The sequence below is a fragment of the Aotus nancymaae genome, unplaced genomic scaffold, assembly GCF_030222135.1.
Source record: "Aotus nancymaae isolate 86718 unplaced genomic scaffold, 86718_ANA_hifiasm-v0.15.2.pri h1tg000036l, whole genome shotgun sequence".
NCBI classification, from domain to species: domain Eukaryota; kingdom Metazoa; phylum Chordata; class Mammalia; order Primates; family Aotidae; genus Aotus; species Aotus nancymaae.
In genome coordinates this window covers 63,977,693-64,002,783 of record NW_026988450.1, presented here as the reverse complement: position 1 = coordinate 64,002,783, position 25,091 = coordinate 63,977,693, and the positions used below count along the sequence as shown (strand labels likewise).

Genomic DNA, 25,091 nt, shown 5'->3' with positions numbered 1-25,091 from the left:
ACAGGCCATAAAAGCTTGTCTTCACAACCACACTGATACATGGCCTTGCCAAACATGAGTCTGAGTTTACTGCCAATAGAAAAGCAATGGCAGATAGGCCAATTGCATGTAAGGGAGGAGGTAGAAGACTGGTAAATCAGAGCTGTTTGATGCAGTCTCTCAATCAGGTTGATTTTGGGGACTGGTGTGATTTCTTTGAGACTGTATGTTATCTGCTCTGTGTAGTATAATGCTACTTTATTTGAACTTACTAAGCTTCTATTTGAAATCAGTAAAATGAAAATTAAATTTGCTTACTTGTCTTTTTAAAATTGCTATGATTCATTTTTCCCTGGTACTTTTGCTGCAGAAACTAGTTCCAGTAGAGTGAGTAAGGTGCAAATTTTGATGTAATCAATTAAGGATGTAATGTTCAATCCCCAAATTAAGGGATATTTCATCCATGTGTTTGACTTACTTTGTACTCCCCTTATTTAGAGGACTTTGTTTAGGAATTTATGGTTTAAATGATGGTCTGAAAGTTGTCTTATGCTCTTCTAGTTACCAGGCACAATTTAGTTTGTTTTTTTCCGTGCAGATTATATGTTAAGGAGATGCACTCCATTTTCATTTATGTCCTCCAAGGCTGTGTAATTAAGGTTTTATCCTCTGCCTACATTTAGTGCAGGAATGGGTGTCGAAGCAGAGAACAAATAGGAATACCTTTAGAGTGTCCAATGTGAGTGTGCTGGATTCTGCAGATATACTTGAGGCCATGTGATTTCATTGGATTCAGAAAGTGCTAGAGGGGCGGGACATAGTGAGGAGCTTGGGAATTCACAGAGTCTCCTGGTCTAGCATTTCTCCTTTCATATTTAGGTGAACTGTTGATATAAGATTAAAGAATGCCTGCATCCTTTCATGTGTCCAGGAACATATTTGGGAATCTTATTATAAACGATGATTTGTTCTAAGACCTGTTTTTCCAGCTGGTGCAAAGCTCCGCCTTGATAATCATTGGCGCTTCAAAGTCAACATGTGTAGAAGTGAAGTTCCCCACAACAACTTTCTTTTTGCCTCCTTTCTTCTTTACGCCTGATTTCAACGACGTTGGGCTGGAAATTTTGGAGTTACCTTGGATTTCTTTTTGATATCACTCCTCAAACACTTGAGTAGCGTGCCCCATTGTTCCTTTCTTTATTTGTTTATTGTCTTTCAAGTAAATCCTTCTTTCAAGTAAAAAATTACTTCTTTCAAGTAAATCCTTATTGGTTTCTTTTCTGTTTCTCTATCTTTATCTTCCCTTCTTGTCTCTTCCTTTCCCTTCTTTTCTTACCTCCCATTCTTTGCTCTTCCTCCTCCTCCTCATCTTCTTCTCCTTTCCTTTGATTTCTTTTTTCTGTTCTTTGTTTCTTCTTCCTTCTGTTTTTATTTCCTTCCTCCTTCCCTCTTCTTCTTCTCTCCTTCTTTGCTTTTTTTTTTTTTTTTTTTTTTTTAATTGAGACAGAATCTCACTCCGTCACCAGGCGCCAGACCTCGGCTCACTGCAACCTCCGCCTCCCGGGTTCAAGCAATTCTCTTGCCTCAGCCTCCCGAGTAGCTGGGACTACAGGCATGCGCCACCACGCCCAGCTAATTTTTTTTTTTTTCGTATTTTTAGTAGAGACGGAGTTTCACCATGTTGCTTTGCCTCTTTTTTCTTTTATTTTCTTCTGTCCTTCTCTCTTTTTCTCTTCTTTCTCTTTTTTTATCCTCCTTCCTTTCTCTTTTTTCTCCCATCTTCTCGCCTTCCTTCTTTCCTTTAATTTTTAAAAATTCTATTTATAGATCATTTGTCCTTCATTTTATAGCAAGTATGGGTCTACTTCTGTTAAAACGTATCATCTAATTATACTTGCATATGTAAACATCAGCTATCCAATAAGACAACATTACCTATCCAGATTGAATCTCACTATTCTTCTAGAAGGGATAATAGTAAGAATAAGGCTAGCACATTTATATAACTTGTTACATAGTAAGCACCATTATGTAGCAGATTCCATTTAAAGATTTGATAATGTCTCTACCCTCCTCAATATTTCCTGAGAGCAGCTTGCATTGTCTTACTCTCACTGATGCTTTTACTAGTTTTGTTTCCTTCACCTGAAATGCCTTTCCATGATCACTGCCTTTGAGGCTAATCTTCAAATATCAGCTCATCTGTTCACAGCTCAGTTGTTACTTCTGGGAGCCTTTGCTGACTCCTCAGTCTGGGTTAGGGGCTTTTCCTCTGTGTTGTCATGGAACCTGTTACGTGTCTCAGCAGAAGCATGTATTCCACTGTTGTCATCTTTTTAGTTGTGAGCTTTTTGTGCTAAACCACAGACATGTTAACATTTTGGACTATGTCATTCTTTTTCTATTTCCAGTGCTTGGCACATAGTAGATGTGTTAACACCGCACCCTTCCCTGGAGAGAGGATATTCTATATTTTCAGAGATTAGATTTTTTTCTTTTCCTATTAAGATACTCTTTAGAATACACGTATAATTCTGACATATTTCCATTATGAGCCAGCAGCAACTGCAGGTTGGATTCTGTCGAGGAGTGCTAGGGAAATTCGCTTAGCTTTGTAACTCACTTGAACTTCATTTTCTTTTATTTATTTTTCCCATAAAAGATTGTCTTCCAAATTATTAAGATGGACTTTTTTTTTTTTTGGGAGTCTTGCTCTGTTGCTCAGGCTGGAGTGCAGTGGCACAGTCTCAACTCACTGCAACCTCTGCCTCCCAGGCTCAAGCAATTCTCCCACCTCAGGCTCCCAAGTAGCTGGGATTACAGGCACCTGCCACCATACCTAGCTAATTTTTGTATTTTTATTAGAGATAGGGTATCACCATGTTGGCCAGGCTGGTCTTGAACGCCTGATCTTAGGTGATCCACCTGCCTCAGGCTCCCAAAGTGCTGGGATTACTTATAGGTGTGAGCCACTGCCCCTGGCCTATTAAGATGAACTTTAAGATTTTTTGGTACTCTGTCATCCCAAATACCAGATAACTATAGAAAAATTAATTCAGAGTTATACTGAGTAAAATGAGAAAACCAGTTTAGGGTAAACAGTTTATTGCTGTAATGCAAAAAGCTGGTAATAAAAATGTGCTTAATGAGGAATATACAGTATTTTCTTCTTCAGTGTGCCCTGTATAGGTGTTTACATTTTGGTTTCCCCCATACCTTCCCCAGCCAACTGGGCTCTTACATTATAAATCCAAATAAGGGAGTTGTCACTGATAGGAATAGACCTCAGAAATAAGCGATGCATGGCAGGAGAGCAAGATGATTGTCATATAATTAGATTTGTTATTGAAATTCTTAAGCATTTATTCTCCATCAAAAATATATCATTGAAGCACACTCTATATTCTAGAATTTTTTTTGAAGCACTGTACATGCAGAAACATTCCTGATGTATGTAAGCAGATTAATTCTGACTGTAGTTATTTTCAGCCAAGATCTGCCCCTTCAGATTTTTTTTCAAGCTATTTGAAATATCAGTATTTGAACAGTATTTTTTTTTAACAACTTAGCTTTTCATTTTTAAGGTTTTAACTCTTTGACTATCAGCCCATAACCTCAAGTTCTCTTAAATTAGTACCTTTATAATTGTCTCTGTTGCTATCAATTATAGTACTTGAAAATGAACCACATCTGAGAAAAGGTTTGTGTTTAGTTCAAACAACTCTTTCTTTGCTACATTGAAAATAAGTACATGTGCTAAAGTGTCATATTAAGAGCTCTGAGGTTTTAAGAAATATTTTCCTTTGACAGATTATTTTAGATATTATTCTTATTAGATTTTGCTTCATATTATTGGGAGAAAAGAAAGAAATGGCGGTTAATGACCTTGAAAAAAACCAATCCTTTTATATTTTTCACCTCTACAGTAAAACATTTTTTTGTGTGTGTGTGAAAAGATATATGTAAATAAATTATAAATGAAACCATGGAAAACACTTCATGGAAGGAATAGTTTTTAAAACCAGGGCTAAAATCAAATATAAAAAGCTATGCCAGTCCTTAGTCAGTAAAAAAGACTTTAAAATCTGTTCCTTTTTGTGCCTTAATTTTTTTTAGGTTTTTATACATCACTTTAATTCACAATCAAATGACTCCATAGTCCATCATTTGCTTGTGGGTGAAAGATGCATTTTGTAGTGTCTTGAAGAAACCCACGTATGTCAGGTCAAGTCAGTGGTAAGGGTGCCATGAAATACTGTGACCAACATATCTCAGGTAACTCAGGGGCTTTGGTGAGAAATTTTCATCTGTTCATATCTTCCTTAATTTATTCATTCATTCAATCAAAATGCATTGAGCCCTGACTTTCTTCTAGATATGAATAAGACTGTTCCTGTAGCTCAAGAAGCAATATAAACAGAAGCATTAGCTTAGTAACAGCAGATTGAACCTTTGCATTTACAGCTAAGAATATTGATAGTGACAAGTGTGTGAGTTTGTCACTGAATGAATTTATCACTTCCATTCTATTTAATCTCTTTATCCCATTTGCAGGAAAAATTTACTTGAATGATTCATTTTATTAAATAATAATCCTATCTATGTACATGTTACTGTTGAGTGTGCTATCTAATATGGTATTCCCTAGCAAAATGTGGTTATTTAAATTTTAGGCTGGGCATGGTAGTGCATGCCTGTAATCCCAGCACTTTGAGAGGCCGAGGCAGGTAGATAGCTTGAGACCAAGAGTTTAAGACCAGTCTGGGCAACATGGTGAAGGCCTGTCTCCACAAAAAACACAAAAATTAGCTGTGTGTGGTTGCGTGTGTCTATATTCCCAGCTACTCTGGAGGCTGAGGTGAAAGGATGGCTTGAGCCCAGGAGGCAGAGGTTACAATGAGTGGATATCGTGCTATTGCACTCCAGCCTGGGTGACAGAGTGAGACCCTGTCTCTAAAAAAGAAAAAGAATTGTTTTAAATAAATAAATCTCAGTTAATTACAAATAAATTAATGAAACAAGAAGAAAAGTACATGAACATAAATTTAAAAATTAGTTCTTCTAGTGGCTACCATATTTGGACAAGGAAGATTATGGAACATTTTCATCATTTCAGAAAGTACTATTAGCACAAATCTATAGTTCTTACTTGATCCTCACAATAATCCTATAAAATGGCAAGTTGTACTCTATTATATCCATAGAGACCAGGAAACTGAGGTGCCAGGAGGTTAAATAATGTATGTTTTCGTAGAAGTTGAGCTAGAGAACTTCCTCTAGAAGCAAATAAATACAGGCTGATATAAATACAAATGAATAAAGGGTGTTATTTACAATTTTCCTTATCTTAAAATGTAAGTATCTTTAAGGCAGAGATGTTATCTACCTCCTTCAATATTATATCCCTAATATCTATCATGGAGTCTGATACAAGCAGAACACTTAGTTACACTAATTAGATGGATAAATACGTGTAGTTTTAGGCCCAAGCAGAATTTACAGTTTAATATAATTGTAAAAATTTGGACATCTCTACCAAATGAACTGCTAGGTTTAATGGGTTATAATTAAAGTTCTGGTTAGCAAACGAAGGAAGTTTGAAAGCTATACCCTCTATTCTGCTTGCTATCTCTTTTTAGTACAGTCATAGCTAAGAAGCAGTAAATTTTTCTACTCCGTGTTGGATTCAGCCATTTGAAAAGTTTGCAATAATTCTATGAATGTGTAGGCACTGTTTCCAGACAGTAAGTTGCAGTAAATCGTTGCTGCAAACACTTATTTTGCATAATTGTTCTCACTGTATATTTGTTTTTACTCTAGAAAAGAATAGATTTAAAATAGCAAATATGGGCATGCAAATAAAATGAATATGGTCAGTAGACACCAATAGTGTCTTCTAAAATAATAAATTATGTTTTATTTTAGAATGATATTTAAATGTTGTATATCAGTTATATTTCACTATGACTTCAGTGTATATCTGCTAGTATAGAAAGTAGAAAAGTTGCCACAAATATAGCTTTTAGATTTTCTTTTTGAAAGAAAAAAGGAATAGAATCCTGTCACTATGCTTTTCAAAATTGCCTTTTAAAATATATGATTCTAATATTATATTGGCTTTTAATAATATATAATACAAACCTTATTTACTGATATTAACCAAAGGCAAATATGTAGCCTATAGAAGTGTCAGTATTGTTCTTGCCATTAAATGAGATCTGTGAGTTTTCATTTGCTTACTTGACTTTTGAAAGAGCAGTCAATTGTATGGAGGTATTTCTTCTTTAGCATAATTAAAATATATAGCCCTTAAAAGCTTCTTAAATAATGAAGATGGCACATTTTCCCTGGGTTAAGAAAAAAAAAAGAAAACATACTTACACACGTACTCCAACTTAGAAGACCTAACTCATTTTTTATAGCTTAGGTAATCCTAAACCAAAATGCTTTACTGATAATTTTTCACAAAATTGCCTTTCTTTTGTAGTCCCTTCACCTGATCGTATTGATTCGTAACCTGGGTTTTCTGACTTCTTAGGCTGTTTTTAAATAACAACAACCTAAAAAGGATGTTAGGATGCTTAGTAATAATTTAAATTCACGTCAAAATCATATGTTGGGGATTTCTTAAGTATATGTATGCTCTTTGTTCAGCCCTTTCACTGTGGTCATGGCACATGAGGCTTAAAGATTGCAAAATCAAAGAAATAGTGATGATGCCTGGTGGTTTCTTGGGAATCTTGGTTCAACAAGCAGAAGTTCAAAGCTTTTTATAATGGGGAAGCTTGACAACTCTGAAGCAATGTGAAAGCTTAAACAAGAAATTTTTTTACCTCTAGATTTCTTTCTTCGCTTATGTTAAAGGAGAGGGGGCTACATCTGAATTTATCCCTTTTGAATCAAGTTTAAGTTCCGGAACAAATAATCTGATTGATGGTCGTCTATTTAAATATTTTGTTCTTTGCAGATACACTTTCTCTTTGCCTCTAGTGAATTGGGAAATATATGTAGAGATTTTTACAATAGATGAATTATATTTCAGTGCAAGTTTTAGTTGCTTTAGTCACTTAAATGCTGAATTAAGAGTGTTCTATGCTGTATCCTTGAGTGTATGGCTTTGACACCTCCTCTCACACTATTGAATGATTATCAGGTTGCTGCCTGGAAGGGTGTCCCATTCTTAACTTTCTGGTTAGTTGATGCTCTGTCATCGACAGACTGAATTCTATGTGTTTGGGGTGGCAGCTATAGACATTGCCTAATGTGAAACATTACATCCTTTGATTAAAGACTGTGGGAAACTTTTGTAAGTTACTATCGTAATGTGCAGTAAATGTTGAGTTGTTTAAGTATTAATGTACATTTCCTAGAACTATAATACTGGACATAAATTTAGTGTTTGCCCCAATTGAATAAACTATTGGCCAGAGAGTTTAAGCAACTTGATCAAGGTCACATATCATTTTAGGTAGCAAAAGGAAGACTTCAATTTTAGTCCTGTACTACAGAGGTACAAACATATCTCTCAATGTACAGCCAAAATGTTATTTGCATTTCAAGTAGAGCCTTTACATGATTTTGAGATGCCTGAGACTTTTCTCATGGAGTGATTTGGATATGAGCAGTGATCACACGTGTCATTTTTGAACAGCTGTTGAAGAAGGCAGAACATGATTATGCCATTTGCTTAATAAATTACATCTGGTCGCTGGGAAAATTTAAAAATTCCATGATGGTTGGAAGAGAAAATTTTTCCCTTTTTGGAATATTTCATTCAAAAACTCTATTTTAAACTCTGAATTTTGGCTGCTCGGTGGTGGCTTAATTGTACTGCCTGTTGAGGTACACACTGAGAATGGAGGAAGGATTTTATGTAAAGTGCCCTTTGAAGGCTTTCATAGTCCTGATAACCATGTAATTTCATAATTTGCAAAAGAAAGCAGACATGTAGTGATTTTTTATGGGGGAATTATTTTATTTTAGCATTCAAACATCTCCATGACTTACTCATATGAGAAGTTGGGAGCCCTCTGCAATCAGACAGAACCTTAAACAAATAAGGGCATAAGGCCATGGAAGATTTTTCTTCTTTTTGTTTGTTCTAGGTCGGGAAACATTCAAAATTCTTTACTGGTTCTCCTTCACTAGTATTTCCTGCATACTCAATTCATTTTTTTTTTTTTGTAGTTTCATTGTGCTTTAATTATAAGCCATTTGGGGTGGTCATTTGAGTACCTTTCTTTTACCCAAAACAGAGACCTCATCTTTGCCTGAAGCCTCATTGCTGTAGGAACTGAACAGAATATTTCCTTGGAGAACATCTGCATTGAGTAGTTTCTGAGCAACTGCCTCTAATTTTGACAGTAACCCTTTACCTTTTGAAAAAACATCCCATGTGATTTGGATGCTTCTGAAGAAATGTGATTTGAAGGAGGCAATAGTAAATCATACCCTGTTGAAAATTGTTTTCTTAGTTTAAAAAATATATTATTCAGTCTTTCAAATTATAGTGCATTTATTACTTACCTTCACCTGTTACTTTGGCCTCCAGTGTTTAGCATAATGAGCCTCTCAAAGAGTAGCTGTTGAGAAATGAAGAGTGAATTTATTTGGCTCTGATTATTCAAGTGATTTCATAATAAGCAGGAGTACTATTGTATTTTTTGATGTGCAATACTTGGCAGTATCCTCCCCCGCCCTTGCAGAGAGCCCCTTGAATTAATGATACCTTGGAAGTAACATCCATTTCTTCTATTTTCCAGGTGACTTCAGGTGGAACATTCATTGGCATTGGACGGAAAACACCAGATTGCCAAGGAAACACCAAGTATTTCCGCTGTAAATTCTGCAATTTTACATATATGGGCAACTCATCCACCGAATTAGAACAACATTTTCTTCAAACTCACCCAAACAAAATAAAAGCTTCTCTCCCCTCTTCTGAGGTTGCAAAACCTTCAGAGAAAAACTCTAATAAGTCCATCCCTGCACTTCGATCCAGTGATTCTGGAGACTTGGGAAAATGGCAGGACAAGATAACAGTCAAAGCAGGAGATGACACTCCTGTTGGGTACTCGGTGCCCATCAAGCCCCTCGATTCCTCAAGACAAAATGGTACAGAGGCCACCAGTTACTACTGGTGTAAATTTTGTAGTTTCAGCTGTGAGTCATCTAGCTCACTTAAACTGCTAGAACATTATGGCAAGCAGCACGGAGCAGTGCAGTCAGGCGGCCTTAATCCAGAGTTGAATGATAAGCTTTCCAGGGGCTCTGTCATTAATCAGAATGATCTAGCCAAAAGTTCAGAAGGAGAGACAATGACCAAGGCAGACAAGAGTTCAAGTGGGGCTAAAAAGAAGGACTTCTCCAGCAAGGGAGCCGAGGATAATATGGTAACGAGCTATAATTGTCAGTTCTGTGACTTCCGATATTCCAAAAGCCATGGCCCCGATGTAATTGTAGTGGGGCCACTTCTCCGTCATTATCAACAGCTCCATAACATTCACAAGTGTACCATTAAACACTGTCCATTCTGTCCCAGAGGACTTTGCAGCCCAGAAAAGCACCTTGGAGAAATTACTTATCCCTTTGCTTGTAGAAAAAGTAATTGTTCCCACTGTGCACTCTTGCTTCTGCACTTGTCTCCTGGGGCGGCTGGAAGCTCGCGAGTCAAACACCAGTGCCACCAGTGTTCATTCACCACCCCTGATGTAGACGTACTCCTCTTTCACTATGAGAGCGTGCATGAGTCCCAAGCGTCGGATGTCAAACAAGAAGCAAATCACCTGCAAGGATCGGATGGGCAGCAGACTGTCAAGGAAAGCAAAGAACACTCATGTACCAAATGTGATTTTATTACCCAGGTGGAGGAAGAGATTTCCCGACACTACAGGTAAGTCATAGGAGGGTGGGAGGGATATAGAAACAAAATAATAGAAGAAATCCACAGAAAGAGGGCTGAACCAGGAATTGTTGGGAGTGATTCTGATGACTTGGGGAAGTTATAAGAGAAGACCACATAAAAGATCATCAGAGATTTGCAGGTGATATAGTTAGAGCTGTGATCACTGTAGATTTTTATTTGGTTCCTTCTTTAGGACTATGCGCTCGTGTTTCATACTTGTTTTATACCATTTACTGAGTATATTTTTTAATTCACAGTGATTCTAATAATGCTGATTAGTTTACCAATTTACCGTAGTCCATTTATTTGTCCTTACTAAATGTGACTCCACATCCTATATTTTTTGACAGAGCAGCTCCCAAATTAGAGCTACTATTATAAATATATCCTATTCTCTATTCTGAGAAAAAATTTTGAGAAAGCATTGCTCATTTTTATTTTAAAATGAGATTATATATTCTTCTAGCTTTGAACAATTCTGCAGCATCCTTGTTTGGCATACAAACAGTAATCTAAAGGTGAGAATTTTTGTAATATGTGTGATTTTGTATGTACACTTGCCCTTCCAAGCAGGTAAAACTGCTTAAGTTATTCCAGATTCTTGAATGGATGTGAGACATGTTTGTGTTTTCCTTCTGCTTTCACCCTATTCTCTTTATAAACATTAACTTTCTCAGTTAATATTTTATAATTTCTAGAGATAAGTATAGGATATGTATCTTTATTTTGTTTATGTACTCAATCCTTAATTAATTAATTTCAAAAATCCTATTGTACGAGGCATTGAATATGCAAGAGAAAACATAGCCAGTGCCCTCATGGAACTTACAGTTTTATAGGGAATATGAGACACTTAGATGATTACAAGAATAGTAAGTGTTATAAAAGATGAAGTACAAGCTTTGCACAGGGGCAGTATTGTAGCCAATGAGGTTTATCCGAGGCATGATTATTGCTAATTGAAAACTTTTCTCAATCCCCCGCCGTGACAACTTGCAATATAGTCGGCATTGACAATATTTGACAGTCTCTATAGCGAGTGAATATTAAAAAAAAAAAAGATGAAGTACAAGGCAGTGTGTTTGAATATAATGATAACATAACCGAATAGGGTGGATTAGGAAATGCCTTCCTGAGCAAGGAGCATTTAAACTGAGAGTTGGTTATAAATAGGAATTAGTTCATCAAAACAGTGGCGGTACCCTGCTTTCAGGTATTATTTACTGCTCATTAGGTACTTTCTCATTATTATGCCTCTGGGCATCAAAGTAGAAAGCTTTACGTACTATGTCAATATCCCAGTCTAAAAAATCTATTCACTGCAATTTTTACATCCCAAGATGTTAAACGGTTTCTTCCATTCCCTTTAAAAGTTGTATATTAGTGCGAGTGTGTATGTTGTTTCAGTCACCAATGATGGAGCAGTTCATGTCCAACAATAGGCTAATAATGTGGAATGTTACTTTGAAGGGCATCCCAATGTTCACAGTGAATCAAAATGTTCAGAAAACACTTACTTGAGATTTACACTGTTTAATTTATAAGGTCAGCCCTGGGAAAGACACAGTCCTGCAATCAAATATGTGTTCACACTTGCAATGAGTGTTTCTGGCTCCTCTGATGTTAGCTGCATGTTAATTTATTTCTGAGGCTCGCAGACATCAGCTGCTTTCTGAGCTTTACTAGTGTGGATATGTACGCATGCGCACATTGTGCATGTACATTTATTGAGTGATATAAAAATCAGATAGCCCATTCTTTTTACAGCTTTTTTTTTGGAGAAATCATCATGATTTTCTTTAATCATGAGGAAACCAGCCAGAGCATACACACATCATGGACCTGCACACCCACACATATGCACACACACACATACACACGCACACACTTATTCTGATACATCTAGCTACCAGAACATTTGGACAAGTTATTTTTCTATTGATGCAGCTGAGGCATTTCTTGAGAATCTGTCTGGGAAAACAGGGTTTTCACATGCTTTAGGTAAACAAAGTAATCATCGAAGAAATAAAAGTATGAATAAGACTATTACTGAATAATGTCAGAATTTAGTTAATATTCAGTGATGAAAGTAAGCTCCAGAGAAAAGAGAAGTATTCTTTTCTTGTTCATCACTGTATCTGCACGATTTAACACAGTGGCAGGATGCCTAATGGGAGCTCAGTGAATATCTTTATGTAAATGAGATCCCTGTGAGTTTTTGGCTTCACAGTAGTTATGAATAAGCTGAGATTTCCAAGGTGAGTTACATTTTAATCCTTCACTATTATATGATCTTGGAACCCTTCTGAGGACCTAGGCTTCTATACCAAATGACAGTTGTCTGTTCGTTTTGAATTTAAGTCAACTTCTCAGCATTTTATTAGCTAAAAAGTTAAATAGCACTTGTCCCTAGAGCATTAAAATATTCTTGCACTTATGTTTAAATCCTGATGTAGTTGTCTGACCAGAGATCCTTTAAGGTGTTGAGTAGTTTATCTCTAATCTGTTTATGAGTTATTACAGAGATATTTGAAAATTAGAGCCTTACAATTTCAGAAGTCACAGCTTAGTAAAAACGATAAAGAGACTCCACTGAAAGCTGAACAGTAATGGTAGCCCCAGAGATGTGAAAGGACATAGTCACATGGATGTTTAGAACTTGATCTGCTATCAAAGCATTTTTCAAAAATGCCCCATTTTTAAGATAGAATAAGAGGACAAGTTTACCTTATCACATATTATCTTTATAATTAAATTTATTTACTCAGATTATTCATGTTGGGAAACTTCTACCATGGTTCTGTGTTATTGTGAAATATTCTATGCTTTTGAGTGCTTTATATAGAAGACTTAAGAGTATAGTAAAAATTAGCATAAACCATGAACTGCATAATATGTGAAATCATTTAGCTATAAAATGACTATAGCTGAGAAGCAGAACAGTTGATCTAGAGCTCTGAGTGAAAATCTCAGTATCGATTCCATTGCATGGGTGTTTTCTTTTTAAGAACTAAGTTAAACATGGTGGAACTGCAAACATGATCTAGTCAGCAACAGATTTGGTCCATTCTCTTAATGTTTAGTATTTACTTAGAATACCCCAAACTCATATTATGACTGAGTTATTATATTCCACTAATGAGTGGTTTGCTCGCTGCATTTCTTTTATTATGTATCATTTAATTAACTGTGTACCCGTTTTCTATTGACTGTTATTTTTCTTATCAAAATTTTCAGTGTTATAAGTTATAATGTTTTTGGTAGAAGTAGGAGGATTACTTCCCTACGAAACAGCTATACTAGATAAAACATGTTTTGCAATGCATTTCCAGACTTCTACAAATTAAGGAAAAATTTTGGAGCTTTTGTTCTCTCTTTCACCGAGACTGCACTAAATGCAGACTAGGGAGAAGTGAAGAGTAAGCTTGAAATATGAGATTATACTGAGGGAAAATGCCCATGTCGATACTGCATTTGATCAGAAGACTAAGCCTGGAGTTACTCATAGAGAGAAGGGGTTGAATCTGAATTTTGCTTTAAACTTAGATCTTGAAGGTGGCTAGGGTTTTTACATTATTGCCTTCCTCTGACTTCTGATGTAATTAAACACAAATTTGTATATAGAAAAGTACTCCAATTTTTACCTCCAAGATACTGATGGATACAGATAAATTTTATATGAGCTCACTATTATGAAAATTCACCATATGAACAGGAAAATAAGCCACCATAGGTGAAATCAGAAGAAAACACAAATAATAGATGTAGATACCCAGTCACTTTAGATACAGGAGTTTTCAGTTATAAAATACTAGTAAGCATTCAAATATATGAAAGTTACAATTGAAAAATGATTAAACAACATGAGACTATATGAACAGGCACTTCTCAAAAGAAGACATTTATGTGGCCAAAAAACATGAAAAAAAGTTCATCATCACTGGTCATTAGAGAAATACAGATCAAAACCACAATGAAATACTGTCTCACGCCAGTTAGAATGGCGATCATTGAAAAGTCAGGAAACAACAGATGCTGGCAAGGATGTGGAGAAATAGGAACGCTTTTACACTGTTGGTGAGAGGGTATATTAGTTCAACCACCGTTGAAGACATGTGGCAATTCCTCAAGGATCTAGAACTAGAAATACCATTTGACCCAGCAATCACATTACTAGATATATACCCAAAGGATTTAAATCATTCTGTAGTTAAGACACATGCACACTTATGTTTATTGCAGTACTATTCGCAATAGCAAAGACTTGGAACCAACCCAAATGCCCATCAATGATAGACTGGATAAAGAAAATGTGACAAATATACATCATGGAATACTATGCAGCCATAAAAAACGATGGGTTCATGTCCTTTGTAGGGACATGGATGAATCTGGAAACCATCATTCTCAGCAAACTGACACAGGAAGGGAAAACCAAATACCGCATGTTCTCACTCATAAGTGGGAGTTGAACAATGAGAACATATGGACACAAGGAGAGGAACATCACATATTGAGTCTTGTTGGGGAGTCAGGGGGCAAGGGAAGGAAGAGCATTAGGACAAATACCTAATGCATGTTGGGCTTAAAACCTAGATGACAGCTTCATAGGTGCAGCAATTGCACATGTATACCTATGTAACAAACCTGCACATTCTGCACATGTATCCCAGAACTTAAAGTAAAATTAAAAAAAAAAATCAAGATTCCCAAAAAATTAACAACATTGTTTCAATTAAGAAATGTAACTCTTGAAACTTAAAACATATGGATTAATTAAACTACATATTAGACAATTAAAAAGAACAAATGAATTAATCAGAATGAAGCATTAGAATATTTAAGAGAGATCAAGGAGATGCAAAATGTCAAGGGCATATAGTAAGACATGGAATATAATGACCTGTTCTAACATACATCTAATTAGAGTCTTAGAAGAAAGAAAATATAGAGAGTAGGTAATCAGTATTTGAGAAGAAAATGGAAAAAGACTTTATAGAACTAATGAAAGACATAAATACTCAGATACAAAGAAGCGTAGCATACACTAAGCAGGATGATGTATACACATAAATTCAGTTACACACACATTGTAGCAAAAGCGAAAATGCCAAGGCAGAGACATCCTTAAGAGCAGCTGGAGACTACCAAGAAATCAACTACTCACAAAGACATTTAGGTTGACAGACTTTTTATTAGCAAGAATGAAAACTGGAGGAAGGAGGAATATTATTATTCAGAGTTTTGAAAAAATATCAAATACTCAACCTTGTATTGTCTGCCCATCAAAGCTATCTTCCGAGAATAAGAGCAAAGCAAAGACATTTTCTAATGAGTGAAGACTAGGGAAACATCTGAGCAAATCTAAACAAACATTACCTGTCTTGTTTATGCAGTTAAAAAAGGAACAGACTAGATGGGGCACAATGGCTCACACCTGTAATCCCAGCAGTTGGGAGGCCAAGGCTTGAACCCAGGAGTTTGAGATCAGTCTGGGCAACATACCAAGACCTCGTCTCTACCAAAAAAAAAAAAAAAAAAAAAAAAAAGATGATCTGTTTATAGTGGTGAATGCCTGTGGTTCCAGCTACCAGCTACTCAGGCAGCTGACATGGGAGAATCACTTAAACCCAGGAGGTTGAGGCTACAGTGAACCATGATCATGCCACTGGCCTAGATGACAAAGACTAAGGTATTGGGCAGTGCTACTATGAAGTTTGAAGGGAAAATGACTAGAATGAAGGTATTCTAAGACCCCTGAATTGTTGGGAGTTACTGAGCTAGGACTTTCTTATGCATACTGGGAAAAATTTAATAATACCTAATAAAAGAATAGGAAATGAATGCATAACTTCCAAAAGTATAGAAGAGAAAAATGGAATAATGAAATAAAGAACACCTGTCAGATTTAATCAATTTAAAAAACTGGTGAAAAAATATGTGGGAAAAGTTAGACATATAGAAGTTTTAAAGTAAAATCTACAAAAAATTGCAGATATCAAAAGTCTTGTTTAACATGTATGTATTAAACTTTTCCACTGAAAAGATATCAGATGATATTGAATAAGAAAATGTAACTGTATCCTGCCTACTAGGTATACACCTGAAACATAAGTCTCTGGATGTTCGAAGGAAAAGAATAGACTTAGTTATACCAGCAAATACAAGCTAAAGGAAAATTGAGGTCTCTTTATTAATCTCATACAATTTTAAGAATTTATTACAAACAGCATATGAAGGAAAGAAGGGATCATTGTATAATAAGAGGTTTAACTTCTTTGGAAGATAGAATAATTCTAAATACACAAAATGTAAATATAAGTAAAGCAAAAATTGATAGAGGAACTACAGGGAAAATATGACATACCACAATCATAGTGATAAAGTTTTAAGAAAATTCCTTATTAAAAGTTAAGCACAAAAAAATTTTCAAAATTGAAAAGATTTGAACAGCAAATTATCAAACCTGATTTAATAAAAATATACACATTATATACCAATTAGAGAATGTACATGCTTTTTAAGCACATATAGAGTAGTTTTACAAGTTGAGACATATTAAGCCAAAAATAAATTAAATTTCTGAAAACAGTATCTCATAGAACATATCCTTTAACTCAGTGCCATCAAATTAGATCTCAATAACAACAAGATAAGGATAGATGAAATTATACAGGGCCAATCCTAACCAAACAAAAAAGAGACACTTTATAATCTCAGAAAACACAGACTTTATGATTAAACACCTTGTAAGGCATAGACATGGTTGGAACATACAACTTTGGAAGGCAAATTTGGAAATATCAGATGTTCATATTCTAGGTGACTACATAATTTTACTTCTCAGAAGAAAACCTTTTATATGGGTTTGCTAGGAAATGTGTGAAAAAATACTCGTAATTGTATTTTTAGAAAGAACAAAACAACCAAAACAAAATCAGTCTAAAATGAAAATAGGAAAAAACTCTGTCTATCCAAAAAAGATTAATTTATTTGTAGAATTTTCAAGCAGTGGAATGTTTTACAGTAGTGAATTTGAATAAATGACAAGTGACTACAACATAGATGAATCTTATAAGAATAATTTTGACTGAATAAAAACAAGATAAAGACAAGTCACAGTGGGATAGTGTTTTATATAAATTTAAAAACTAGCAAAATAAAACTATATACAAATATTCAGATGTATATCATATGTACACATTTGTATATATATGATATACATCTGAATATTTGTATTTGTATACATATGATATACATCTGAGTATTTGTATATAGTTGATATATGTGTATCATAAATATTCATATATATCATATTCATATGTATATGATATTCATGTTAGTCATATGTATGTGATAATCAAATGTATATGATATACATGTATTCTACTCTACCATAAATAGTACTTTATCATATATAATCATATCTATATCCATATAGAATCTGTTCCTGTCTACACACTTATAGATCTCTATTTACTTATGTAAAATCACATTTTATAATTCTGTAATTGTTTCAGTTTTTGTTTGTGAGCTTAGATATAAATGAATATGTGTGTGTATTTTTTGTATGTCACTAACATAAATTGTATAACTTTAAAATAAAAAAGGAGGCATCAATTCTCATCAGTGCCCATGTCCAGTAAAAATATGAATGAATGATCAATCTCACTATTAAAGAACTCACTGGTAAAGAACTACTACAGACTCAGTAATATAAGTATTGTCTAGTACAAATATTAAAATTTCATTGTTGGCTAAAATGTGGAAAACCACACACATATTTTGGTAGTATATGCAATGACAAGATTCTTTTAGGAGATTTATGAATGCATTTTTAAATTTTAAACAGTTCTTGCAACTTTTAGGCATAAAATAGGTAAACTCAGACTGAAAGAGTTGACATTGGTTGACTAATTGGTTAATACAGCTGCTGCTCAATCTATCTCACAAAACCTCTGTGAAATAATATGGACTGTGTGCTCTGCTGATTCTGAAAACGGGATTTTTATTATAAGCATTTAATTGGGAACACATTTGACCATTCCAAGTATACAGTGTGTCAATACAGAGTTTCTAATAGGATGAGGACCTTCATGGTTACATCTAAATTTGTATATGTTATGTGTCATATTTAAAATAATAATACCTAAAAAATCAGTTGCTTTTAATACCTTGAAATGGGCATGATAGTTCAATTAGAAAATACCCATTGTGAGACAAAAAGTTACCCAGGATATTACAGTTCATCAAAAAACAAACAAAAACTCACAAAGCCATTACCTTTATTTGTATACATTATTTATTAAAAATTTCAGAATTAATGCTTCTGAATACTGTGCAAGAACAGTTTTCAAGTCTTGGAATATGATACATTTTAGCCACAATTTCTATTCCATTTCTACTTGTATAAATAATTTTCTATTCCTTCTTTACTTTCTATTTTATAGGAAAACTTATCTTTATGAACATTTTGTAGGAATGTTTACCTTTTGAAAGGGAATCCTAAGCTTGATTTTTTAAGATATGGAGTTAGTAGTATTTTTTCTACCACTTAAAGATGAAAGCACCTCATCCCATCTCCCCAAAAGCCAGTTACTATTGCTGAGTAAATACTAATCAGATTATTTCAACTTAAAAATGCAAGATGAGTAAACAACATAATTATTTTCATTCAGAATTTTAATTTTTCTTAGATTATGATCTGCAGACTGCTTCTCCACTTTTAACTGTTTTACAGTTCTAAAAGATTGAGTGATAATCCATCTGTAATTCTGTTTTTGCCTTTGTTCCTGCCACTGTCTTCTCGTTTTTCATTTTATCATATTACAGTGGCAGAAATGCTACATGCTACTCGTTGTAGACATTTATACCAGCAATACATACATTACAAAAATGACTTCTTTACTAGATGTCAGACCTACTTGAACTAGATTTAAATTTAAGTATTTGAATCACCTTCCTTTACCCCACTTCTGTGATAATTTATCTGTAGTTGTTTGATTCTGTAATAACCAAAAAATACCTTTCAAAGTCTAATTAATTAGTATTTATGATTTATTCATTTACTTTGATGTTTCATTTAGTCATTGAGGAATAAAAACTGTGGTTAAAATTATTCATTGATTATACTTGAGATTTTAAAACATTATTGAAAGTAATATACAGTTATTTAGTAAAAGAAAGAACTCTTCAAGTGATGACATAAATCTCAAGAAGTTAACATTTAAAAGAAAAAAACAAGTCATCCCTCAGAGCTGTACTTCACATACACTGTGGGTTGGTTTATCATAAAAATATAAATATTATCAGAGCTTAGTAATGGAGTAGCATCTTTTAGCTGATTTTTTTCTAGAAGCATTCCTCAATGCTTTATGAATTATGAAAATAATGTGTAATATTCTCTACTAAAGAAAGAAATACTACTATTGTGAAAAAAGGCCATTGTGCATTGAAACATGGAAGGATCAAAAAACAAATGCTTTTTTATAGCACATGAAAATTCTATAAAGTAGAATAAGGAATAACACATATTTTTTCACAGAGATTCTAAGTCACTTGAATTCAAATTTGATCTTTTTAGGCAACTTGATGTCATCTGCCTGGAGAGAAAGCATGATTTAGTTCTGTAATCAAAGTTTCTTTGACTTGCTTCCACACTGTCAAATACTGTTTGGGACATAGTGAGATTTTATAAAAGTATGTCCTAAATATATGGGACATACACTAAAATATTCATTTATTATCTGAAATTTAAATTGAACTGAGCATTCTGTGTTTTATGTGATGACCTTACGCTTATGCTATGGAGACCTATAAAATGACGTCTTTTCTCCTCAGATAGCATAAAGAAAGTATTTGCTATCAGGGTGGCAGGAAGATAGAGAATTTAAATTAATACAAAGCATATATTTATAAAATCTTTTAAATTAGTTTGATTTAATGTAGCCAGAAGTTTTAGAGTTTTTAAATAATGAAGAGTTTATTCAAAGGACCACTTAAAATATGCCATCTGCAAAATAACTGTGTACATCTTAATATTTCTCTGCTGCTTTGTGACCGTATGTATTTAATCCAGTATCCCGAACATTCCGAGCTGTGATTGTCCATTTCTTTGTTCTTAAGCAGATACTTACTATGTATCTGGATGCTTTGTAATGAGGGGAATAAATAGATGTGTGAGCTTTGGTCTTGACCTTAGGGTAATTACACATATCTATAAGTGAGGCATATATTTGATTTTAATCAAAGACCATCTGTGAAAAAAAACTGAGGAGAAATACAAGGATTTAGAGTAATGAGGAAGACACTAGATTTATTCTTGGATTGAATCATTTGGGAAGTCTTTATGGATGAGGGGGTGGTTAAGTTGGGTCTTGAGAAATAGAGGAAAAATTTCCTGAACGTCTTTGAAGTTTTCATGTTAATGCTGATGAAAAGAAAATGCATTCAGTAGGTTGGAGGAGGTTCCAAACTAATGCACTTTCACAATGACTAAACTTTTATTCTTGAGAAAAGTTTCCTTTTAGTGTGGTTTATTATAATCTAGTCTTATTATTTGGAAGTGTGACATTATATTGAAGATCTTGTCAGTTACAACTGAGAGAATGATACATGTCAGAGAATATGCTCAAATCTTTTAGGAACTAATTCCTGAACAACCATTGCCTTAACTATCAAATAACATACATGAAACAGTAACCATAGACAAGAGCAAAAATATTCTATTTTTCCTTCAATATATTTATGTTAATTAGCTCTTCTGTGCTTCCACTTCCTTATCTGCAATGTGGGGTGGAAATCTATACTTTGTGTGATTGCTGTGGGCAATATATTTAAATGACCTAGCTCTAAAAAATATTTAAAGACAATCCCCAAACACTGATAAAGAAAAAATGAATTGGGATTATTCCTGACAATTTTGTGCTTGTAATTTATTCTATAAAGCTGTGAATGTTGACTCAGAAGGTGTATGTGATTTAAGAAGGAAAACAATGTCGTCACTCATAAAAAATTCATCTTGGAGCTGAGAATGGTGATGTGTGGCTATAATCCCAGCTATTCAGGAAGCTGAGGTGGGAGGATCCCTTGAGCCTAGGAGTTCAAGTCCAGCCTGGGCAACATAGTGAGACCTCATCTCTTAAAAAATTTATTTGGGAATGTTCTAAAAGTGCTGAGTTTATGCAGGTATGTTAAGAGTCCACTCCAAGCCAACACACTTGTCATGAGTTATTTCTGACCATGGCTGCATGATTCTTGCTACTCAAGGTGTGAGCTGGAGACTAACAGCATTGGCATCATCTAGGAGCTTGTAAGAAGTACAGAGTATTCTCAGGATCTGGAAAAATTTGAAATAAAAGAAATACAGAATATTAGATCCTACCATAGTCTTCCAGCATCAGAACCTGAATTTTAATGAAATCCCCAGGTGATTTTTACACATTAGTTTGAGAAGCACTGGTCTAGATTTTAGTAAAGTTTATAGTGCTCCAGGCTTTTGACAGTAATGTTGTCTTTTTAATATGTTTTCTGTCATTCATTTAGGACTGATAATATAAGGAGAAAGGAGTTGTTCAAGTCTCAAGAGCACTTTGTAGCAAATTGCGTTTTCTGCTTCACCTAGTGGTGTTCAATAGCCTGAAAGATTGAGCAGTTTAGCAGTTTACTGCTTAAATGTCAAGCTTTACTCTTTTTCCATTAATGGTAGTTAGACACAGAATCTTAAGATTCTGAATAACAACAATAATAAGGTCTTTGCCTGTATTTTATTAAAGCCTTGGGAGGAAGGAGATGTCTTGTGAGTTTATTCATTAAGTTGCTTAGAGCCATGATATAGCTAGTAATACTGGTTTATCGGTATTGGTCCCTGCGTTAGTATCATTTGAGGACTTTGTTAAAGTTAAATATTTAGATTCTCAGGCTATGCCCAGGATATTCTGGTTCAGTGGGACAAGGAAGACTTGGAATCTCTATTGCCGAGAAAGAAACTCTTTAAGTTGCAATGCTGCCCAACCTGTTTTGCAAACCATTGCTGTAGTCAGTTTCTCTTTTATCTGTTTGAAGACCTTTTCCATCCCCTATGTTTCATTTGGCATATCGTCAGTAATTTACTTTTATATAAAATTAGAAAAGTAGGCAGTGGAAAACAGAAAAATAAAACTGTTCCAGGACTTAGAAGCCCTGTGTTCTTGACTTGATATAGATGAAATAGGCAAGGCATTATTTATCTGTTTTACTATCTGTAAAATGGGCCATATACTTCAGTGGAGCGTGAGAACCTGTAGACATGAGTGCTTTGAACTTTCAAAGAAAAGATGTGTGAATTGAGCTTGTTTTTACAACCTTGTTGTAATATCCTTCCTGTTAAAATGTGTTTTCCTTTTTGACATAAAACCTGGTTCTCATGGAAAACTTACCCCCTGCACTTTCTGTTTCCTTTGTACTTTATACCTATCCCCACTCTTCTCTGTGTTCCTGCACTTCTCCAGCACCTGTACCATGGGTGGTTTTGCCTTGGTCTGTTGGTTCCTGAGGTCCTCTCTGGGCAGATCAGAGCAGCTCCTGCTGAGACCTGCTAGGAGTCAGGGAGTTGTCCTTTGCTACAGGAACTTCAAACTAGAAATCCTAGAAGACTCAGACACTTTGTCTCAGGGTGTGATACCCTATGATGAACTCATGTTTTGGGCAGGGCCCTAGGACCTTATATAATAGGGAGGAAGTACTAGTTAAATCATAGGTGAAGATTATGTAGCTGCAGTATCTACTGATTTTGCAGTCTAGAAATATTCTTAAGCCACCCCTATCCCTTCATCTTTATTCAGAATCAGTAGATATTGAAGCGACATAATCTTAATTATTTTGATATATTACTAGATATTCCATGTTTTAAAAAACTTTAACGTTCATACATTCGTAAAACATCCTCACCTCCCAAGTTTTTAATAAAACACAGGTAATGCCCTTACTGTCTTTGTTATTTAGAATCTGAAGATACTGGGTCTGACTGCTATTAACGAAAAAAAGGAGTAAAGCTTGTCAATTAAGCAGTAAAAGGCTAAACTGCTCATTCCTTCATGTCATTGAACACCATTAGATGAAGCAGAAAAGCAAAGAATATATTCTACCTGGCCATGCCCTGAAGCAAAGGATCTTCTAGGACATAAGCTTGGTTTTAAAATTGCTTTTTGTCATGGTTGAGGTAAATGGGGGAATGGCAAAGAATGATACCAAAACACCAGTTTGTAAGTTTAAACTTTTGCAGAAACAGTACAGAATATGGATTCACAAAGAACAGAGGGGCTTTATTTAATTTTAGGATTTATACTGGTTAACTCTCACCTAATATGCACAAGAATCCTATCAAGAGACAACTTTATGTTCATTTTGCAGATGAGAAAAATGAGACAAGTTCAGTAAATTATTTAAAGTTACTTACATTGTAGAATACAGAGCCAAAATTTAAAGCTTAAGTATTCTCCTTAAGAGTCTACACTCTTGGGCTGGGTGCAGTGGCTCACACCTGTAATTCCAATGCTTTGAGAAGCCGGGGTGGATGAAACACGAGTTCAGGATTTCAAGACCAGCCTGGCCAAGGCCAACATGGTGAAACCCATCTCTACTAAAAATACAAAAAATTTGCTGGGCATAGTGGCTGATGCTTATAATCTCAGCTATTCAGGCTGAGGCAGGAGAACTGCTTGAATTCGGGAGGCGGAGGTAGCAGTGAGCCAAGATCGTGCCACTGCACTCCAGCCCTGGTGACAGAGTGAGACTCCATCTCAAAAAAAAAAAAAAAAAATCTACACTCTTATGTGTGCTTGGTTGTTATACCAGTAAGAATTGATAGTATACCATTTGAAAATAATTTTGTTGTGTGGTCCACAAGAATTTTGTATTTCTTTTTGTATATGTTGATCCTTTCTCCTCCTTGTCACCCTGGTATTTACAGTCTTAATATCTTGAAATAGAATCACTGTAATCCTTTGGCATTTTATCACTGGAGTTACCTGTTTCAGTAGAAGTGTCAGTGGTAATTTATAGTCTTAATTTATAGGCTGGGATCTCATTAGAGATTTCAAGCAGAGATCTCACCATGTCACAGAACCAAAACATGCCAAAGCGGGCAGTGAGTCCATTATAAACATCTTGGGGTGAAAATCAATCATAGCTCACTAAGTGCTTTCATAAGTTGTTATTGTTTTGATTTCCATGACTCAATACATTATGTAGAATATATTCAGTAGGGTAATTTTGGATTTATGTGTTTATCTCCCATTAGTTAAACTAGAATGTGTGTGTGTGTGTGTGTGTGTGTGTGTGTGTGTGTGTGTGTGTGTGTTTTGTTTGTTTTTGTTTTAGAGACGGAGTCTCACTCTGTTGCCCAGGCTTGAGTGCAGTGTCATGATCTTGGCTCACTGCAGCCTCATGATCTTGGCTCACTACAGCCTCCTTCTCCCAAGTTCAAGCAATTCTCCTGCCTCAGCCTCCCGAGTAGTTGGAATTACAGGTGCCCGTCACCACACCCAGCTAATTTTTGTATTTTTTTAGAGACAGGGTTTCTCATGTTGTTCAGGCTGACCTCGAACTCCTGACCTCAGGTAATCTGCCCGCCTTTGCTTCCCAAAGCGCTGGGATTACAGGCGTGAGCTACCGGGCCCAACCTAGAATGTGGTTTTGATAAGAAGCTTTTGTAGATGAGATCCACGAGGCTCTAGGTCCTAGGTTTTAGGTATTGTCTATTGTGTTTTATATTCTTAATCCTGTTTTTGAATTTTCTGGCTTTGATATTGGTGGCAAGATTATTCCTCTTGGTCATAACCATCTTCACCTTAAAGATTAGGCTATTTCCACTTGAGAAAATTACTTTTACTATTGTGCTTTTATGGTCAATTCATCCTCCCATTATTTGTCATTTGTTGTATTTATCTTTACTACTTAGATAATCAAATAAATAGGAGAAAATATTGGAAACAATCTTCTGTAAAAAGTAAATATCCATATTTACTCAACAAAATGTAAGCTCTTGTGTGCTACATTAAACCCTCTCAACAAATAACTTGAGATTTTGTTACATGTTTTACACCTTTGAATTTTGCTTCTGTAAAATAGGAACATTCCTTTGGAATTTCAGCTGTCTGACATGTCTTACAAAGGAATGAAGTTATTGATAAACTATTACAGTCCCAGAGTAATTAAAACATGCTTTTGA

The 25,091-nt window shown here is 34.9% G+C and overlaps 1 protein-coding gene and 1 non-coding gene across 4 annotated transcripts in view; both read left to right on the top strand.

Moving 5' to 3' along the window:
• Positions 1-25,091, top strand: part of TRPS1 (transcriptional repressor GATA binding 1) — a 262,134-nt gene that overhangs the window by 55,986 nt on the left and 181,057 nt on the right. For all 3 annotated transcript variants that reach the window (XM_012443290.3, XM_021671341.2, XM_021671340.2), the window contains one exon: positions 8,742-9,871. In XM_012443290.3, coding sequence (XP_012298713.2) covers positions 8,742-9,871 — 1,130 coding nt within the window. The remainder of the gene's footprint in view (positions 1-8,741; positions 9,872-25,091) is intronic.
• On the top strand, positions 10,782-10,922 carry LOC135278227 (U4 spliceosomal RNA). The gene has a single exon (XR_010345763.1). It is a non-coding gene; the product is annotated as a U4 spliceosomal RNA (small nuclear RNA).